General features: G+C 52.1%; 10 protein-coding genes across 10 annotated transcripts; 6 read left to right on the plus strand and 4 right to left on the minus strand.

Moving 5' to 3' along the window:
• Positions 1-206: 206 nt before the first annotated feature.
• Positions 207-1868, plus strand: VTN49DRAFT_3337 (uncharacterized protein; the record flags this gene model as incomplete). Its single annotated transcript, XM_069411162.1, has 3 exons — positions 207-1522; positions 1575-1646; positions 1712-1868. 3 exons carry the CDS (start codon positions 207-209, stop codon positions 1866-1868), a joined length of 1545 nt encoding a protein of 514 aa, XP_069268615.1.
• A 134-nt stretch (positions 1869-2002) lies between these two features.
• VTN49DRAFT_3338 (uncharacterized protein) lies at positions 2003-3669 on the minus strand (the record flags this gene model as incomplete). The annotated part of the gene is made up of 2 exons (XM_069411163.1): positions 2003-2861; positions 2909-3669. 2 exons carry the CDS (start codon positions 3667-3669, stop codon positions 2003-2005), a joined length of 1620 nt encoding a protein of 539 aa, XP_069268616.1.
• Positions 3670-4031: 362 nt separating this feature from the next.
• Positions 4032-5184, minus strand: VTN49DRAFT_3339 (uncharacterized protein; the record flags this gene model as incomplete). Its single annotated transcript, XM_069411164.1, has 4 exons — positions 4032-4213; positions 4271-4626; positions 4686-4783; positions 4843-5184. 4 exons carry the CDS (start codon positions 5182-5184, stop codon positions 4032-4034), a joined length of 978 nt encoding a protein of 325 aa, XP_069268617.1.
• Positions 5185-5413: 229 nt separating this feature from the next.
• VTN49DRAFT_3340 (uncharacterized protein) lies at positions 5414-7017 on the plus strand (the record flags this gene model as incomplete). The annotated part of the gene is made up of 3 exons (XM_069411166.1): positions 5414-5455; positions 5508-5798; positions 5866-7017. 3 exons carry the CDS (start codon positions 5414-5416, stop codon positions 7015-7017), a joined length of 1485 nt encoding a protein of 494 aa, XP_069268618.1.
• A 200-nt stretch (positions 7018-7217) lies between these two features.
• VTN49DRAFT_3341 (uncharacterized protein) lies at positions 7218-8522 on the plus strand (the record flags this gene model as incomplete). The annotated part of the gene is made up of 7 exons (XM_069411167.1): positions 7218-7430; positions 7522-7572; positions 7653-7679; positions 7735-8051; positions 8115-8163; positions 8225-8386; positions 8445-8522. The coding sequence occupies 7 exons, from the start codon at positions 7218-7220 to the stop codon at positions 8520-8522; spliced, it is 897 nt and encodes a 298-aa protein (XP_069268619.1).
• Positions 8523-8591: 69 nt separating this feature from the next.
• On the minus strand, positions 8592-10995 carry VTN49DRAFT_3342 (uncharacterized protein; the record flags this gene model as incomplete). Its single annotated transcript, XM_069411168.1, has 7 exons — positions 8592-8666; positions 8722-9084; positions 9150-9617; positions 9675-9819; positions 9875-10587; positions 10644-10752; positions 10805-10995. 7 exons carry the CDS (start codon positions 10993-10995, stop codon positions 8592-8594), a joined length of 2064 nt encoding a protein of 687 aa, XP_069268620.1.
• A 530-nt stretch (positions 10996-11525) lies between these two features.
• VTN49DRAFT_3343 (uncharacterized protein) lies at positions 11526-12917 on the plus strand (the record flags this gene model as incomplete). Its single annotated transcript, XM_069411169.1, has 7 exons — positions 11526-11547; positions 11610-11943; positions 12003-12364; positions 12423-12555; positions 12617-12704; positions 12761-12811; positions 12864-12917. 7 exons carry the CDS (start codon positions 11526-11528, stop codon positions 12915-12917), a joined length of 1044 nt encoding a protein of 347 aa, XP_069268621.1.
• Positions 12918-13417: 500 nt separating this feature from the next.
• On the plus strand, positions 13418-15170 carry VTN49DRAFT_3344 (uncharacterized protein; the record flags this gene model as incomplete). Its single annotated transcript, XM_069411170.1, has 3 exons — positions 13418-13540; positions 13592-15031; positions 15084-15170. 3 exons carry the CDS (start codon positions 13418-13420, stop codon positions 15168-15170), a joined length of 1650 nt encoding a protein of 549 aa, XP_069268622.1.
• A 550-nt stretch (positions 15171-15720) lies between these two features.
• Positions 15721-16114, minus strand: VTN49DRAFT_3345 (uncharacterized protein; the record flags this gene model as incomplete). Its single annotated transcript, XM_069411171.1, has 3 exons — positions 15721-15733; positions 15796-15924; positions 15975-16114. The coding sequence occupies 3 exons, from the start codon at positions 16112-16114 to the stop codon at positions 15721-15723; spliced, it is 282 nt and encodes a 93-aa protein (XP_069268623.1).
• A 451-nt stretch (positions 16115-16565) lies between these two features.
• VTN49DRAFT_3346 (uncharacterized protein) lies at positions 16566-18529 on the plus strand (the record flags this gene model as incomplete). Its single annotated transcript, XM_069411172.1, has 3 exons — positions 16566-16737; positions 16796-17090; positions 17146-18529. 3 exons carry the CDS (start codon positions 16566-16568, stop codon positions 18527-18529), a joined length of 1851 nt encoding a protein of 616 aa, XP_069268624.1.
• Positions 18530-18549: the final 20 nt, after the last annotated feature.

Raw genomic sequence — 18549 nt, forward strand, 5'->3', positions numbered from 1 at the left:
AGTATCAATGATCTTATCTTATCAGATAAGATTGCGAAGACTCATTTGGCGGTGACTACCGGCAGAATCAGCAGATAAACTGAAAAATTCCAAAACGCCTAGCTGAGTCCACAAGAGTAGACGAGGTATACTACTTGTAGATTGCGCCCGCAGCCTCATTGGCATCATCGGGGCTGCCAATTGCAGTAGTAGACAGACTCGCAATAATGTCTAAACGAAAACTCTCGTCCGAGGAGAGTCCTCGGAAGAAGGCGAAGACTGATGGCAAATCGAAGTCCAAAAAGCACGCCGACGCAGATCAGAAGAGAAGCGAGAAGGAGAGCAAGAAAGAAAAGAAACATGAAAATAGTGGCTACGTTGAGTCGCCTGCCCTGTCAGCGCTTCCTCAGGAACAAATCGACACTTTCCTCAAGTCCAACACGATAGAGATCTCGGATCCGCAAGCGGAGGAGGGCGCGAGTCTCCGGCCGCTCATCTCGTTTGACTATCTCCCGTCGAGTGACGACGATTTGTACGGACCGCTGAAGGACTTTGCAGCCCCGACGTCGATTCAGGCCGCCGCATGGCCATTGTTGTTCTCCGGTCGGGATGTGATCGGGATCGCGGAGACCGGCAGCGGGAAGACCCTGGCTTTTGGCCTGCCCTGTCTGAGGAAGGTAATTGAGTTGAAGGAAAAGAAGAAGGAGAACAAGGAGAAAAAGGCACCGCGGCCTCAGGCAGTGATTTTGACACCCACGCGAGAATTGGCGCTGCAGGTTCACGACCAGCTGACAAAGTTCGCGTCCCTGGTCGGCGTCCGGGTTACCTGCGTGTTTGGCGGGGTAGACAAAAACGAGCAGCGCGAGGCGCTCAAAACGACCGCAATTGTCGTGGCGACTCCCGGCCGTTTAAAGGATCTCCAGGGCGACGGATCGATTGACCTGGGAAAGGTCAAGTATCTGGTTCTTGACGAAGCGGACCGGATGCTGGATAAGGGATTCGAGCAGGATATTCGCGAGATTATCTCGCACATGCCAACGTCTCGGCGCCAGACAGCCATGTTCACCGCGACGTGGCCGCCGTCCGTGCGGAGGCTGGCAGAGAGCTTCACGCGCAACGCGGCCACCATCACCATCGGCGGCGAGCCCTCGTCGGACCCGCGGGCAAACACGCGCATCAAGCAGGTCGTCGAGGTTATCAGCCCGCGAGATAAGGAGCAGCGGCTGCTACAGGTGCTGGCGCGCCTGCAGAGCAAGGCAACGGGGCGGGATCAGGATCGGGTGCTGGTGTTTTGCTTGTACAAGAAGGAAGCGATGCGGATTGAGCGCTTGATCAAGTCCAAGGGCTACAAAGTGGCCGGGATCCATGGCGATCTGAGCCAGAGTGAACGATTCAGGAGTCTGGATGCGTTCAAATCGGGCAAGGTCACCATCCTCGTGGCCACGGATGTGGCTGCGCGTGGATTGGATATACCTGCCGTTAAGGCTGTTGTCAACGTTACTTTTCCGTTAACCATTGAGGATTATGTCCATCGCATTGGACGGTAAGAAGATGTTTACTCGTGTCTTGAAATTAGACTAACGGAGAGCCTCCAGGACGGGTCGTGCCGGAGCCGAAGGTTATGCCATTACTCTCTTCACCGAGAATGACAAGACACATTCTGGCTCGTAAGTGCATTCTCTATTGTTAGCTCTCTATCTTGCTTGGTGCTAACTGTGCGACTTTCCGACAGCTTGATCAATGTCCTCAAAGCGGCCAACCAAGAGGTGCCGGAAGCTCTCCTGAAGTTCGGCACCACCGTCAAGAAGAAGCAGCACAGCGCCTATGGCGCCTTTTTCAAGGAAGTTGACACTACAAAGTCGGCAACTAAGATCACTTTTGATGACTGATTTTGCTGGACTGTCTGGATGGTTTGAATCTCTCGTATAGACTGAAAAGATACTTTCGTTCCAAGAATAGACTGTTGCAACATAATCTCAGCCTGCAAATCTTGCTTTGAGAGAGGATTGTCTTGTCGGACAACTTACACTGCAAGACCAAAAGCGGTAGATAGACTTAGTGATTGAATCATCGCATAGATGCTTCTTCCCGGGCTCTGAGGGGCCACCGCGCTGACGGACACTGCCAGAACAGATAATGCGATAGTTTGCAGCCCTGGAGAGACCTCCGCCAGGCTAAGATCCGATCCTTGATGCCGGAGATAGCGCTTGATATATATCCAGCTCCATATGGTTCTGACAGCCATATTGGCAATATTCGCCAGCATCAACCCCACGGCACCCCATTCCAGGAGGCGGAGAAATACGAACGACACCGCTGCGAAACACGCAGAAAAGAAGCCCATCCAGACGGCCTGTCTGCGTATATCAGCAGGACTGATGGCCGCCGCAACAAAAGCTTCGGTGATGCCATTGAAAGCGAGAAAAGGGATGTAAAAGCAGTAGGCAGAGAGTAGCGTCTCTACTTTCGGGGACATCCATCGCTCGCCGATCAAGAAGCGTAGTGCTACGGGAACAACGCTTGGGCCAATGCCAACGGCCAGAATGGCCAGGATCCCATAGGCGCGCAGAATATCGGTCAGATGAGACTTGGCTTTGTTGACGCCTGATGATTTCTCGGCGTTTGTGTTAGGTGTGTGCAGATATTTGGCAAAGAGGTTGCGGCTGCTTTCCTCGATGGGCTGAAAGAAGATGCGCGCTACGAGCCCGCCGTAATTGGAAGCCAAAGCATACATGCCCTGGTCTTCGAGGCTTGATAGTGCCGCGAGGATCATTGAGTCGCCCTGCGTGAGTAGGTGCTTCACGATTAGTTGGAGATAGACATTGGCGCCGATCCAGACTAGTCGGCGGGAGAATCTTTCGAATAGATACTGCGTTCCATTTCTTGGAATGATCAGCGGTGACCGTTGTAATCGCTTCGCAAAGCATACCTTTGCTGCACTCTCGTCAACATGAACGAGAAGTTTCTCGACTGCTTTGATCCGATCATCATCTGCCACGAATACCCGACGACCAAAGCGATGGCGTACGCCATGAATCCCAGGGCAAAGGGTAGGACGCCCACCTCATGGCCCGTCCACGCTCCCCACGAGCTCGTGCCGCAGACAGCTAAACTTTTGGTCACCGCGGCCATCGTTTCGACCCGCGCTCGGTCCTTGTAAAGCATGCGATGCTGGATCAGAGCGAAGAACGGCTCAGTGGCCAATTCCACCAGACAAGAGACTCCAACAAGCACCACGCTGATCTCGAAATAGGGCATGGTGATAATTTCCTCTGAGGACCAGGAGTTGTACCACCAGCCCAGCAGTATCGTAACTGGGACCCCTAGAATCAGGGCTAGGTAGGACAAATTGATGACGGTTTGCGATGCAAGTGCATCGCGAGACTCTGTTTGACCGTCGGCGCCATCTTGGGCACCTTTAAGCCTGGCGGCATCGCGAGATTTTTGTGTCTTCTTCTCGGCCTGATCGGTTGACGATGGCTCCCGTTGGATGGCGGTTCGTAGCCATTCCCTCGAGAAATACAGAGCCGTGATGGAGTACAGTTCTAGCTGCGTTGCAATGCCCAAGACCTTTGGCGACAAGTGCCGCAGGACGACCTGGTTGGAAGCAAACGTCAGGAGCCGGGACACTAGTTGGATTAAGATCAGGAATGTTGTGCCTTGGGAGGCGACCTGGGTCTGCGACGTCATCGCGATGGAAGATGGAGGACCTGCTAAGCAACCGTGTCCATTGTGTCCTGTCAATGGTAACTCTTTTGCGGTACACGATGTACCTTCTTGAGATAGTTGTGAAGACACGTTGACGTTGATGAATCGCCCCACCCCTTGGTTCGTCTCGACGATCCCGACTCTATTCAAAGCATCCTCAACGGCCGATCTAAATCATTCAGATGTTGCTGTCGTTGAAATCCAATAAATGTGAAATGCAACCGTTATCATTGGAATCATTGCACTTAGGTCTAAAAATCGAGAAATAATACAAATCATCTACGAAATGCCATCCCGAGAATTCGCTGGATGAAAATAACGACTACTAAAGTGTAACATCCAGTCTAGAACGGCGGCAAATAGAACGGATACGCGCCGTTCTTCATACGGAACACACTGAGGAGAAAGCTGTAAAGTGCAAAGAGGGTGGCACCGCAGACAAGAACTGCAAATTGTTGGACCTTGGGATCCTGAATTCGAGGGACTTTCAGAGCAAGTGTGATAGTTGAAAACGCCAGCGAGCCGTCTGGACCATCACTGTTAGCCGCTACTGACGAAATTGAAGAATCTAAATGGAACTCACATAACGCAGCGATGATTTGCGTTTCCAGACCAAACTGACTCGAGAAGCCCCTGGCGAAGTAACTGATGCCACCTCTTCCATTGCCCGCCACGTACGGCATTTGCCGGATTTGATTAAACATTTGGCCGCTGATAAACAGGAGGATCGCAATCAGGCTAGCTGCCGCCCACAGTTTCCGATTCTGTATGATGGGCATCACGTACGGCGAGGCCACAGTTGCCACTGTGACGAGTCCCATAAGAAGCGTGATCACGGAGGCAATGCGAGCGTAGTTGATCTGTTTGATCAGAGGCGGTTTTGGTCCGTCGGGGAGGTGGCGGTTCAGCCAGTCGTAGAACTGCTGGGCGTTTGCGACGCTGTCGTCCTGGTGTCAACCTGGGACCATCGATGCACGAGGAGTAGAAAGAATGCATACCTGGTGAACTCGAATCGATACGGCACGCCATTGTTTTTCGCATGTGGCCCGATGGTGGGAGGGAACAGGAGAGCAACAGGAGCAGTTTTAAGTTGCAACTGTGTTCACAGTGAGCTTTTGTAAATTCCACAGGCCGCAAGCAATGGTGAGCTCGTACTTTTTGGAAAATTCTCCGGCCGTTCTTGAATTCAAGAGTGCCCAAGAGGAGCTTGATGTCGGTTGACTGAGAGCCCTTGGCCCAGCTCCGGGCAACGAGTTCCCATTCTGGTTGGAAGACTTGACACAACTCACAGCCGTATCGCGCTTCTAACGTGGTAAGAAGGACGGCGACATGAAAATCTCGGGGTGCACCGGTCAGCTCCTCGTAGAGGTCATCATTCAGGTCGAGGGATCGAGTGCCGGCGAGAGACTGGTAATGTTCGAAGGGTTCGGGGGATGATTTGGCAGCGAAGGCCACTGACGCCGTGCACGCCAGGGCCAGGAGGGAGAAAAACTTCATTTCGACCAGTATGCAGGCCGAATGCACCGACTGAGTAAAAAGTAGATGTCGGGGCGAAAGGAATGTCGGCGTCGTGGATCGTTGTTGGAGTGGTCTATTTACTCTTAGGTGTCCTGTTTGGATCGTCCACCGCCTCCGTCATTGATCGATCTCTAATACGCGTCACCCCCTCCAATTGACAACCTCCGTTCAGGTACACGTTGGGGACTTCCTTTACACCTAGACAAAAATGGCGCTGGCTTCATGTCAAGAATTGTGTCCCGCACGCGAGGTACGATTTTCCAGTCCCAGCGCTAGCCAATCTAACCACGTCGCGTACGCAGTACGAGTTGTCACTCCGAACCGCGCAACTGGAGAACGCATACCAGAAATGTCTCGCCGAAGTGAGACACATTGTTGACAGCGAGCGCGCTCGAGTCGCACGCGTCGATTGCCTGCTTCTTGCCACCGACAAAGACCAGCTACAACAACGATGCCAACAAACAGAGTCCCAGGTCGCGCAACTGCTTGCAGGCGGGTCGGATACTCAGCAGCAATTACGGGATGCGCAGGATGAAATCTCAAGCCTAAAATCGTCGTTACGCGCGAGCGCGAAGACGATCGAGGAATTGGAGGTACGCGATGACTTGACAGCATTATTAGGCGACTTTTCTTTTCGGTGTACGTTTCTGATTTGAGTAGGAAGAGCTCCTCGCACAGCGCCAGAAACTGGCCGAGTATGAGAACGCACTCGCTGACAAACGAAATCTTACAAAGCAATTGTCGAGTCTGCAAGAGGAAACAGAGCGTCTTAGAAAGCAGGCCAGCTCTCATCAGGCCTTGGTCTCCGAAAAACTCGCACTCGAGCGCCAGCTAAACTCTCTAGAGGTCCAATTAGAAAACGAAAGACGCGCGTTCGAGCGGATAAAGGCTGAGTCGCGGGCGGCGAACGATACGAAAACCCAGGAGAAGCTAGAAAAATTACAGGCAGAGCTAGATAAGGAGGTCGCCGAAAGAAGCCGACTCGAAAAGGAGCAACAGGAAAAGACCACCGAATGGGAAAGCCAGAAAAAGGCGTTGGAGGAGAAGCTCCAAACACTACGGAAACAGTTACGCACGACTAAAGACAAGCTCAAGGAAGCACAAGAAAGCATGGAGCAACCATCCATCATCACCCGGGCAGACCGAACAAGTCAGACAGGGTCGCGCACTCAGACGGTCCCCCTTAGAACGTCCGGTGGTTTCGACCCGGACATGGCAATTGCGACGCCTGGTGCCCCGAAGGTCGCGAATCCAGTGAAACGGGCGTCTGCGGCGCCTGGTGACAAATCTACCTTCTCAATTACACCATACTTGAACCGAACACAGAACACGCTGGAAGCTCCGTCTAGCTCGGACCACGAGGAGCATGCTGGTGCGCAATCTGATGATGAGCGCCCAGCTCAAAAGCCTCGCCGTCGACGATCTGGCAGCGATGACGAAGGAACGGCCGGTGCCAACGACCGACCCGAGCAACCTGCGCCCCAGCCAAAGAAGCGGCAGGCAAAGAGCACCAAGCCCATACGTCAAATTAATACAGACGAAGGTGAAGACCCAGCACTCACCAAAAAAGCAACGGTCGCGGAAGGAAAACAGCCCGTCAAGAAGCGCAAGATCCTGGGGGCTCAGCGCGAGCGAGTTCTGCTTGATGAAGATGAGGAAGAAGGCGACGGCCTGGCTGATGTTGGCGGCCTCAGGGACCGGCGTTTGGGCCAGGGAGTCAGTCTGGGTCGGCCGGCGTTGGCCAAGTCGAGTCTCACGTTTGACACGTCGTCGGGATTTTCTCCGCTGAAACGTGCGAAAAGGTTGATATGAAGCATTCAGAAATAAGAATCTTATTGTATACTTTATGATGTGATGCTGTAGATGTATCTGTCAGTTCCACTGTGATCGACATCGTAGATCGACTCCTAGACTGCGTCTATCTATCTTATCGCTGTTGATAAGAAAAAACTCGATAAACCAAAGCTCTGTAGCACTCGACCACAATATACAACCTGCAGTTCTCGACCAAAATGAAACTCCTCACAATTGGACTTGATCTCCCCTCCTTCCGCCAATTCCCAGCCTGGCAAGTCCGCAGCATCTCACCGACAGTCGGCCTAGTGTGCAAGCGATGCGCGTCATCCTCGTCGAAACGATGGCTAGCGCGACAACGCAACGATCCCTACACGCGCGAGGCGATGGTTCAGGGACTGAAAAGTCGAGCCGCTTTTAAATTGTTACAGGTGTGTACTGCACCCCCAATCACAGCGGTGATCCATGCAATCGGGGGTCTGTTTTGGGACGCGCGGACAGATCTGATGGGATCATGTGCAGATCGACGAGCAGTATCGGATTTTCCGCAAGGGACAGACAGTCGTTGACCTGGTAAGCCTCTTTTTAATCTACGAACAGAACTTTATTCCTATGGCTCAGATTCGCTGACATGCGAGGCTATTCTTTCCCAGGGCTATGCACCAGGCTCTTGGTCACAGGTTCGAAGCCTCAGACACTCCCTCCATGAATACGCCTGACGCAAAACAATCCTAGGTCGCTGTAACACGAACCCAACCCAACGGCCGAGTAGTGGGCGTCGATATCATCCCCGCACAGCCACCGAAGGGGGTCTCAACCATCCAAGGCAACTTCCTGTCCCCAGACGTCCAGCAATACGTCACGGACTTCCTACGCGATCCGAATCGTGGGCGGCCACGCCCTGTGGTTGGGACACACGACGAGGAAGGGGAGACGCAGAGCATCATTGAGAAGAACAAAGCCACAGAGGTTGCTCCGGTTGGACAGGAGAGGAGGGATAATAGTGATGAATCCTCCTCGGATCGCACGGTGGATGTGGTTCTCAGTGACATGTCCGCTCCCTGGGCGCAGACCAAAGGATTTTCCAGCAATAGTATTAGTAACCCTTATCGCAGGATGATGAATACGAGTGGCATCAGCTTCCGGGATCATGCGGGAAGTATGGTACGTCGCTCAATCTACATTCGACTATATACAAACAGCTCTAACAGAACATGACCAATAGGATCTCTGCCGCGCTGCGCTTCAGTTCTGTTTCAACGTCCTCAAGTCCGGCGGGCATTTTGTCTGCAAGTTCTACCAGGGCGCGGAGGACAAGGCCCTGGAGAAGCAATTGAAGGCGCTCTTTGAGAGAGTGCATCGTTTGAAGCCGGATTCCTCTCGCAGTGTATGGTTTCGCCATTTCCATTGCGATGCCACGACGTGTGAGTGCTGATTCAATCTAGGAATCCCGGGAGGCCTACTTTGTGGCCTTGTCTAGAAAGCCAAACGCCTCGCGGGAGGACGTGTTCAAAACAGAGTGACCTCAGGAAGGGTCAGCACTTGGCATTCTAAATGGCACCCATGATTATCAAATCGGCGGCTTTTCTCCATTATTCCGAAATGAAACCCTCTGAATCGTCTTCCCATTCGACTTCGGCCGCGGTGGCTTCGGCTGCTCGCTGGACCTGTCCAGGTTCAGTAAGAGCGATGTTGGCAATCGGCTGACAGGTCGGTACATACCTCTTTGAGACCACTCAGCTCCTCGACATATTCCCGGTTATTCAGCGCCTTTTGGACAAATTCCCAGCCTTCCTCCTCATATGCTTGCAGGATGCGGTCCGAGCAAGCGCTGCAGGATCCGTAACTTCTGCCAGTGACGGTGACATTCGAGAAATTCGAAAGAAACCCCCGGATTTGGTGTGGCACTAGACCGAGTGGGTGATTCCCTTGATCAGGGTTCTGGAGAGCGGGAGCCGGAGCTGCCGGCCCGTCTGGGTGCTGGATGATGGACACAAACAACTCGACCAGAAGCGCGGACGCTATCGCCGAGACACCCGGTCGAGTAACCGTGCACTGCTGGTCAAGGGTCTGGTCTTTCAGGGACTGTCGCATGTCGCTGTCAGCTTCCGCAATGGCATTTGTATATTACTCTATTTTAGGATACTCACATTCATCGGAGCAACAACGTCATTGCAGAAGTAGCATCCTAGCCCAGGCTCTTGGCCGCTCGTAGTTCGCACACCATGCCGCATCACTACAAACGTGTCGAATCCTAACGCCGCGTTCATGACGATCTTCCCTTTGGACTTGCCAATCACGGTCGGCAACCATCGAGATTCCCGACTATCCATTAGCAAGAAGATAGCGTCATGATCTTCGATCAACTTCTCCAGCGTCTTGAACTCTGCGTGTGCTTTTTCCACGTCAGTGACAGGGTGTCCAGGCATGGGCACCGTAAGCATGTGGCCAGCGGTGGTCACGCCGGGATAGATCTCCTTCAGAGCCTCGCTTGCGCGAATGGCCTTTTTGGCACCGCCGTTGAGGCAGTCGGTAAAGTTGTAGAGAGGCTGGCGGACAGGATTGGAGAAGGAGACGGTAGCGTTGTCGACAAATGTGACGTGGCGAACACCCCAGCCCTAGAAATTTCAACATCAGCTACCAGCATCTGGAACTACTCCACAAGGAGACGGTACCAATAGGTTCCGTGCAACGTAACTGCCTAGAGTCCCTGCGCCGAGTAATAGACATTTGGACGCCTTGACTTTGTCGAGATCGAGATTAGGACTGATCCGCCATTTGATCAGCTTCAGATTCAAATCCACTGCCTGATCGGCCAACCTGTGCCCCGTCATCAGCATCTAGTCAATTGAATCACACTACGAGATGTTCCTACTTTCGCGGATCCATGTACGCTGCAAGGTCGACAAGACGGCCAGCGAGTTTGCCCGAAGAGTTTCTCTCCCAGCCCGTGGGCTTCGGCATTTGATCATGAGATTCCTGTGTAGTATCTACTTGGGCAGCCTTTGAAGGATCGATCTGCAAGGTCACTGAAAAGCTTCGGCCTGCATCGCGCCTTGACTGAACATCACGATAGCATAGGATTTGCACCTTTTGCAATTTCCAGCGGTGCCGTACAAGTGCAAGGAGGTTTCGCAACATCCAGCCTGGAGCATCTGGGTAATTCGATGGGTCGGCAAAACAGACATAGCAATCATCGGGTTTGGCGCCGTCGAAGAAGCCAGACTCATAACTCTCCAGCGAGGCTACCTTCCAGTGGATCTCCCCATCTGATTCTTTTCGAGCGAGGAAGAACCCATGTTGGCGCGCGTCGAGGCCATATCGCCATGTTTGAACAGCCTCAACAAGACTCGAGCTTTCCTTGCTCGAAAGTCGACGTGAACCGGGAATGCTGGGCTCATCTGAGGACTCCTTGGGCGGGGCGGATGTTTGCGCTGCAGGGACCCAGGACGGTTGAGTCGGAATCGCAGGAAATGCGAACCAGTAATGGAACTTATACTTCTTCAGATCGGCGAACGAGAGAATCAGAAAGGACGCCAGCAATGATGGACACGAATATATTGTCCCATCATGGATCGCATCCCAAATCTAGAGGAGATAATTAGCCGACAGACGCAACAGTCGAAAACTTCGTGCTTATTTACAGTCTTGGCTGACTGATGCAACATCGCAGCTTTGTCAGCATTACGGTACTCTTCGATGGTATTGAAGTTCTTGATGATTCCTTCCGCTCTGTAGAACCCTGACGGGACGCTACTCCATGTATCAGCAAACGGTCGACTTGGCAGGAGCTGGTTGGGCATACTCATCGCTAGTTAACGCATTGCCATGGATCTGCATCCGACATGATGCAGGTGGCGCATCGGATGCACGAATCTCGTACAGGCCGAGCACCTTTCGTGCAGAATCATCGAGCTTATCATGGTTGACCTTGAGCGAGGCCAGCGACGTGTAGAAGGGAAGTTCGATATCTGAAGCAAACGGTGTGTACTGCATCTTGGATACTTGACATTCCAGCGAGCACCTAGTATTAACCGCGAGATGAAAAGTATTTGATGTATCTGCAGAATGCAGGGCTCCCAGGACCAGAGGGACGAGGGGGTCATCTCCAACTGACCGTTGGAGATGATCAAGGGTCAGCCGGACTGATTATGTCATAATTTCCACTTCCGGTTTAGGGCGAGCGGGGTTATCCGTTTGAGGGTCTGACACGTTCCACGATTCCCCAACACGTAACGCGTGCTTGTCAATTTTACGCGTGGCAGCTGCGAACTGTCACAAACGTGTCTCGTACTGCAGACGGAGAATCGATTACTTTGCAGTATCCGCTTAGATAAGAAATTGCTGTTTGTCACTCCCTTGTCTAAACCGGGAGGTCAATACAAGTATATAGATGTCAATCTGATCGTCCGGCGGACGTAAATCGTCAACACTTCCCTTCACCCACCCGTAAAGTTCCTCGAGGTTTCTGACCTGCCCTGTTCTTTTGAACCGGACGGCAGAGGACCCTACGGTGTTAAGACACGATGTTGATAGGCTTGTGTGGCGGTCAGTACAGACTGAAGATGTTAACGATTCCCATGATCTTGTCAATGCTGACTCGACAGCAGGGATTTGCTCTGGAAAGAGCTCCATTGCGGAGTACTTGGTCCGAGAGGAAGGATTTACCTTGCTCGAGTTGACCAACCAAAATGGCTTGAATTTCTCAGACGGAGAGGAGCATCTTGCCTATCACACGAAGCGACGAAACTCCCAGGATTCAGAGTTAGTATTTGACTCGGTGGATAGCTTGCTGGAGTTCGTCACGAAACGGTGGCGGGAGCGCTGGGTGATCACCGATATCTGGGACAGCAACATCGTGGATCGGCTGCTTGTGCGGCCATTCTTCCTCCTGGTCAGCGTTGATGCCCCAGTGAGCATCCGATGGCAGAGATTCAGGAACAGGCAAGCCCGATTCTTGGTGGAACGGAATCGATCTGACAACGCTAACCCGTATCTACTAGATGCTGGCAACGCCAGCTTGATCCACCGGAACTTGAAAAGTTTCTGCTGTCAAACGATCGGCACCTGTATGATCCGAATTTGGGCCGTGCCTATCTCACGGATCGTGCTCATGTTCGGGTTTTCAACTCATCCTCATCGCTCCAAGAGCTCTATGCTGCCTTGAAAAATCTCAATCTGGCCGATGAGCGGCGGCTTCGACCGTCGTGGGACCAGTATTTTATGCAATTAGCCTCCCTAGCAGCACAAAGAAGCAATTGTATGAAGCGTCGCGTGGGGTGTGTTATTGTACGTGACTGCCGCGTTATCAGTACTGGCTACAACGGCACGCCGCGACACCTTGATAACTGCAACGAAGGGGGATGTGAGTAGGCTTCTTGCAGACGAAGAATATATGTGTGGCCGATGCTTACATGCAGCAGGCCCGCGTTGCAACCGTGGAGATGGGGCAGGCGCCAACCTATCTACATGTCTCTGTCTTCACGCTGAAGAAAATGCCCTCCTTGAAGCTGGTCGGGAGCGCCTTCGAGAAGGCGCAATCTTGTACTGTGATACGTACGGACGTCCAGCCGCCGTTTATACGAGTGATATCCTGCTGACTGATAGCTCCTGACAGCTGCCCGTGCTTGACGTGCACCGTCAAGATTGCGCAGGTTGGGATTTCGGAGGTGGTTTATTCTCAGAGCTATAACATGGATGAAGAGGTTGGTAGTATTCGATAATTCTCGTTTCTTGACGCCAGTGCTTACATCGATTTCAGAGCGCTGCTATTTTGCAAGCTGCTGGTATTCGTTTGCGGCAGTTCTGTCCAGTACGTATGCCTACTGTCCGGCCTCAAAACAGCTAACTGATATTCCTGCTAGCCACGAAACGGGCTGATTCAGCTCCAAGCCTTGGGAGACTCGAGGGATCCTTGAACGTGTGAATGATGATTCACATCGATGTTTCTCGTTCCATTGTCACGTTCGCTGGACATGAAAAAGGTGGCCATTATCTGGCTGTACATAGACATGATAGAATTCAGTCCAAGGTTAGAGAATCAGTACCTGACGCCATCTACAAAACTCTCAACTGAGAGCTGTGAGCTCTTGAAGCGTTGGTTGATATACCTAAGTTGCCTGCCGATTTCGGAACGAGCCGAGATTTCCAGGTGGGGCAGGTGAAAGATCTCTGAGTCACCTCCATACTTCAACATCGAGGAAATTGAGGAATACAAGAGGCGGAAGCAGTTCTCACCATTGGATGGTTGGAATGAAATAAATTAGTAGGCTGTCTGTCCATCTGAGCCACGACTCAGCCGTAGGTCCAGTCTGCACAGAATTTGCCCCGCAATCTCGTCGAAGGCGACGGTTCCGAAAGCAAAAAGCCAGGAATTCAGTCATTCATTCAACCAGGCTTTGGGAGCACAAAATCAGCCATGCCGACGGTACATCTTCTCGACTATGTTGCAGGGAACGTGAGGTCCCTGGTCAATGCCATTGAAAAGCTGGGTTATGAGGTCGCTTGGATCAAGTCGCCAGAGGAAATCGAGCATGCTGAGGCGAGTACTAGAATTCCTTGTGCTTTTGACCTTTCCCTGACTTCATGACAGAAATTAATCTTGCCGGGAGTCGGCCACTTTGGCCATTGCCTGTCCCAACTGTCTGCAGGCAACTTCCTGGAACCCGTCAAAAAACATATCGAGGCAGGAAAGCCATTCATGGGAATCTGCGTTGGTCTGCAGGCCCTGTTCCAAGGCTCCGAGGAAGACCCAAATGTTCCGGGCTTGGGTCTGATTCCATTGCGGTTAAAGAAGTTTGATGATTCGGACAAGAGTGTGCCGCATATTGGATGGAACTCTGCAAGGACCGTTCAAGATGGGAAATTGCAGCAGAGCAATTTTTACGGTCTCCGCCCGGATAGCAAATACTATTACGTCCACTCTTATGCTGTTCCGTACGAGGCCGGGTTGCTCGAAAAAGAAGGCTGGTCTGTAGCGACGGCGCAGTACGGAGAAGAGGTGTTCGTTGGAGCCCTGGCACGAGGGAACGTCCTTGCCACCCAGTTTCACCCGGAGAAGAGTGGGCAAGCGGGACTGCGAGTGATAGGTGCATTTCTCTCCGGTCAACAGATCCAGGTGCTCGATATCTCCCCTACGGACACGAGGGATGGTCTGACCCGACGGATCATTGCATGCCTTGATGTCCGCACCAACGATCAGGGAGATCTTGTCGTCACCAAGGGTGATCAATACGATGTTCGGGAGAAGGATGGGGTTTCCGCAGGAGGTCAAGTCCGAAATCTGGGAAAACCGGTTGACTTGGCCAAGCGGTACTACCAGCAGGGTGCTGACGAGGTGACTTTTCTCAACATCACGTCCTTTCGCAATTGCCCTCTCAAGGATTTACCGATGCTAGAAATTCTGCGACGGACGTCTCGCTCCGTTTTCGTGCCTCTGACCATTGGCGGCGGCATTCGCGATATGGTCGATACTGACGGAACTAAATTCTCGGCTCTGGACGTTGCGACCATGTACTTCAAGTCTGGCGCCGACAAGATCAGCATCGGTTCTGACGCAGTCATTGCTGCAGAGGAGTACTATAAGCGAGGCAAGACGCTCACCGGCACAACCGCTATTGAGCAGATCTCCAAGGCATATGGCAAGCAGGCAGTGGTTGTCAGTGTTGATCCCAAGCGGGTATACGTTGAGAGTCCTGAATCAACTAGCCACCATACGATCAAAACCGCCTTTTCTGGCCCAAACGGTGAAGATACATGCTGGTACCAATGTACAATCAAAGGCGGTCGAGAGGCGCGCGATCTGGACGTCCGACAATTGGTCCAAGCGGTCGAAGCGATGGGTGCAGGGGAAATTCTCCTGAACTGCATCGATAAGGACGGCACAAACAGTGGGTTTGACATCGAACTGATCCGGGACGTCAAGGCCGCTGTCAAAATCCCGGTGATTGCGTCAAGCGGAGCAGGCAATCCTGGTCATTTCGCAGAAGTCTTTGAGAAGACTACAACCGATGCCGCGTTGGGCGCTGGCATGGTAAGTGTATCGCCCCTTGTAATTGATTCGCGGTTTCTAACTCATTTCTCAGTTCCATCGCGGAGAATATACGGTCAATGATGTCAAAACACACTTGGCGGAACGAGGGTTCCTTGTGAGGAAGTTCGAGACGGATTAATAGGTGCTTGAACATTTTAAGATAGACTGCATTCTTCGAAGATGTGATTACGACAGCGAAACTGCTAATAGACCAATAGAGGAACATATGCACAGCGTCACTACCATAATGATAGGGCCCAGAGTCGCTGTTCCCAGTTGACCATAATCAATCTATAGGTTCTCCAAACTCAAACACATTGCGCTAGGTAGTGCAAGGGATCCTCATTTTTTTGATGAAAGACCATTGTATGTCAGTAGTTCATTGCAATTTAGCGGAGAAGCAAAATCGAACTCTTGCTGAATGTGCTGCTTCTGTATCTCATCTCGGTCTGGGAGACGAAAATGAACGATAAAAACGAGAACTAATTGAAATATTTTCGTATTTACTCAATTCCGAAACCCCACTGGTTTTCCGTTTCTGCGCGCCGAACTGGACCCCTGAGGATCCTCTTTTGATTCAGCCTCTCCAACGATCTGAGATCTCAAATGACTCATCCCGGCAAGGTTATTTCATTACGCGCAGCCTAATCCGTATGCGGCCAAGAACCAGAAATCTACACCAAATCAAGCTAGTGCTCTTGGCTGCAACATAGCCTGCTTTATGTTCACGTGACCAAGTGTGGCTGCAAATTCGCACCACTCACCCTTCCCCTCTCTTCCTCTTCCAACCTCCTCCGGACCTCCGGTTTTGCCCTCGATCACTGCCAACGTCAACAGTGTTGGTAGTCTGCAGTCCCCCGTCTTCGATCCTCAGCATCAGATCATCGACAGGGCTGGCGGAATTCCCGAAATTTCTCTTGAAATCCGTCTTCGGTGTTGATACCGGGGTTTTGCCACCTCATATCGACCCCTGTTATCCCGCACGTCTCCGACCTCCCGAGTGACTACCAGCACATCTTGATACTCGTCTGAGAAGGATACATAGGCCAAAGCCTCAAGATCACGGAGGGTGTCACTCTTCATTCTGTGACTGACGAGGGGACGTCGAAGGAAGAAAAAAAGAAGCACTCTCTTGTTCGTCTGCTCTGAAAACAAGAAAAAGAAAAAGAAAAGAAAAGAGTTGTGCTTGCTTGATGTACAGGAGCGTCATTCCATCTGTTTGTATCCAACAGACTTCGAGTGTGTTCCAATCAACATACAAGCAAGAAGAATCTGTTCCTACCCACCGCGGGTATCTGCATCGTTAGATATCGAAAATTCTTTGTTCTATTGACTATTGATCCGGATTATCATTCCCTAAGAAACCACAAAGCACCAGGAAGACTCAGGGTCGCCAGTGGCGATCGGGCGTTGAGTTGTGTGGTCTGTCTTTGGTTTTGTGTTTCCTGTCTCCCTGTCCCTGTTCTTTTTGTGCTTGAAGCCCTAGCTTTGTCCTCTGCATCATTCCTGGCCTCAAGTATCCAAACAAATAACAATGTCTTCTTCGGTGCACTTCAAATTCAAGTCTCAAAAGGAGCCATCTCGGGTGACGTTTGATGGTACTGGCATTTCAGTGTTTGAACTGAAACGCGAGATCATCAATCAAAATAGATTAGGTGATGGGACGGACTTTGAACTGTCCATCTACAATGAAGACACTGGTGAAGGTTTGTATAAATTGTCCTGTTGCTGAAGATCAATAGAGGCTGACTTTGACATCTGTAGAGTATGATGATGACACGGCTATAATTCCTCGATCAACATCTGTGATTGCTCGCCGGTTACCAGCAGCAAGGCCTGGGAAAGGTGGTGCTGCACGATATGTCTCTGGCAAGGCGCCGGTCACGGCGCGGAGTACAAGTCGTACCGACACACCGAGTACCGGTACTCCCGGGACAGGGACGGGCATCAGCAATAGTATTTCGGAACTAGACAAGGCCCAAACAGAAGAAGAGAAGATCGATGCCTTGTTTAATCTACAGGCGAACCAATGGAAAGAGCAACAGCAGGAGATGGCAAAGTAAGTTTCATCTATACGAGTGAAGAGTAAAAGTCAAAGCTAACGATTTGATTAGTGCTACACCGGTGCCGGTTGGTCGTGGCAGAGGGAAACCCGTCAATGTCCCTGATCATCCTCCACCTCCCGGCTATCTGTGCTACCGTTGCCGGGAAAAGGGTCACTGGATCCAAGCATGCCCTACCAATAATGATCCCAAATTCGATGTCCGGTACCGCGTTAAGCGATCGACCGGCATTCCACGCTCTCTACAGACGAAAGTGGACAAGTCTGTCGCCGTGGGCATGGACGGCGAAGAGCTCAAAAACTCTGGGATCATGGTAAATGCGGATGGTGATTTTGTTATCGCGCAACCCGACAAGGCCTCGTGGGAATTGTATCAGGAGAAGTTGAAGGCATCGGCCGCGGCAGCTGCAGAGGCGGCGGCGGCCGAGGGCAACGAGGAGCTCCGGGCTAGAGGGTTAGAATGTCCTATTGACAAACGCATGTTTCTGGAACCAAGCAAGACGCCCTGTTGCGGGAGAACATATTGCAACGAATGTATCACGAATGCCCTCATTGAAAGTGATTTTGTTTGCCCAGGATGCTCGGCAGAAGGTGTATTGATTGATAATTTAACTCCCGACGAGGAGGCGATTGCCAAGATTAAGGCCTACGAGGCAGAGAAGAACGAGGAGAAGAAGGAAAAGGAGAAGCAGGAGCAAGAGGAAGCATCATCCACGGAGAAGAAGACAGAGAATGCCACACCTGCGGCCAAGTCCCCTAAAACGGCGGCTGGGACGCCTGCCCCGAGCGAATCGGGGACCTCTGAAACGAAGAAACGACCAGCAGAAAGTGAAACCACGCCCAAGGGGATCGAAAAAGTCGAAGGTGCTCCGGCCATGAAGAAACAAAAATCCGAAGACCCTTCCAAGCCTGCGACTCCCAGCACGACGGCACAGGACAACACACCATCCAGCACCTCGGCGCCATCCGCACCAAACCAGCAGGCACCGTTTGGCAATGCCGCCTTTTCGCAAGCCCAGGGTATGGGCACCATGCCATTCGCCGACAACGGCTTCATGAATCCAGCCATGATGGCGCCTTACATGAATCCGATGATGATGGCCAACTTTGGCGGTGGAGGCCCCGGCGGGTGGAACGGGATGAACTTTAGCAACTTCCAGCAGCAAGGCATGTTCGATCCCAGTATGATGGGCCCCAATTTCGGCATGTTCAACAACGGCGGCATGCCGATGAACGGGATGATGAACCCCATGGGCGGGTTCGGCTACCAACAGGGCGGCATGAATGCTTTCCCCAATCAGCCACAGCGACCAACTTTCCACCAGCCACCGCCCGCGCGGGAAGAGGATAGCCCTTACATTCGACAGCCGGTGAACCCCTATCGACACCAAGCGCGGCAAAAGCGGCTACGTCCTACGGATTACCGGGAGCTTTGACCACCGAGTCCTACTGTATA

The sequence above is a fragment of the Thermomyces lanuginosus genome, assembly GCF_041956635.1.
Source record: "Thermomyces lanuginosus strain ATCC 200065 unplaced genomic scaffold VTN49scaffold_28, whole genome shotgun sequence".
Taxonomy (NCBI): domain Eukaryota; kingdom Fungi; phylum Ascomycota; class Eurotiomycetes; order Eurotiales; family Trichocomaceae; genus Thermomyces; species Thermomyces lanuginosus.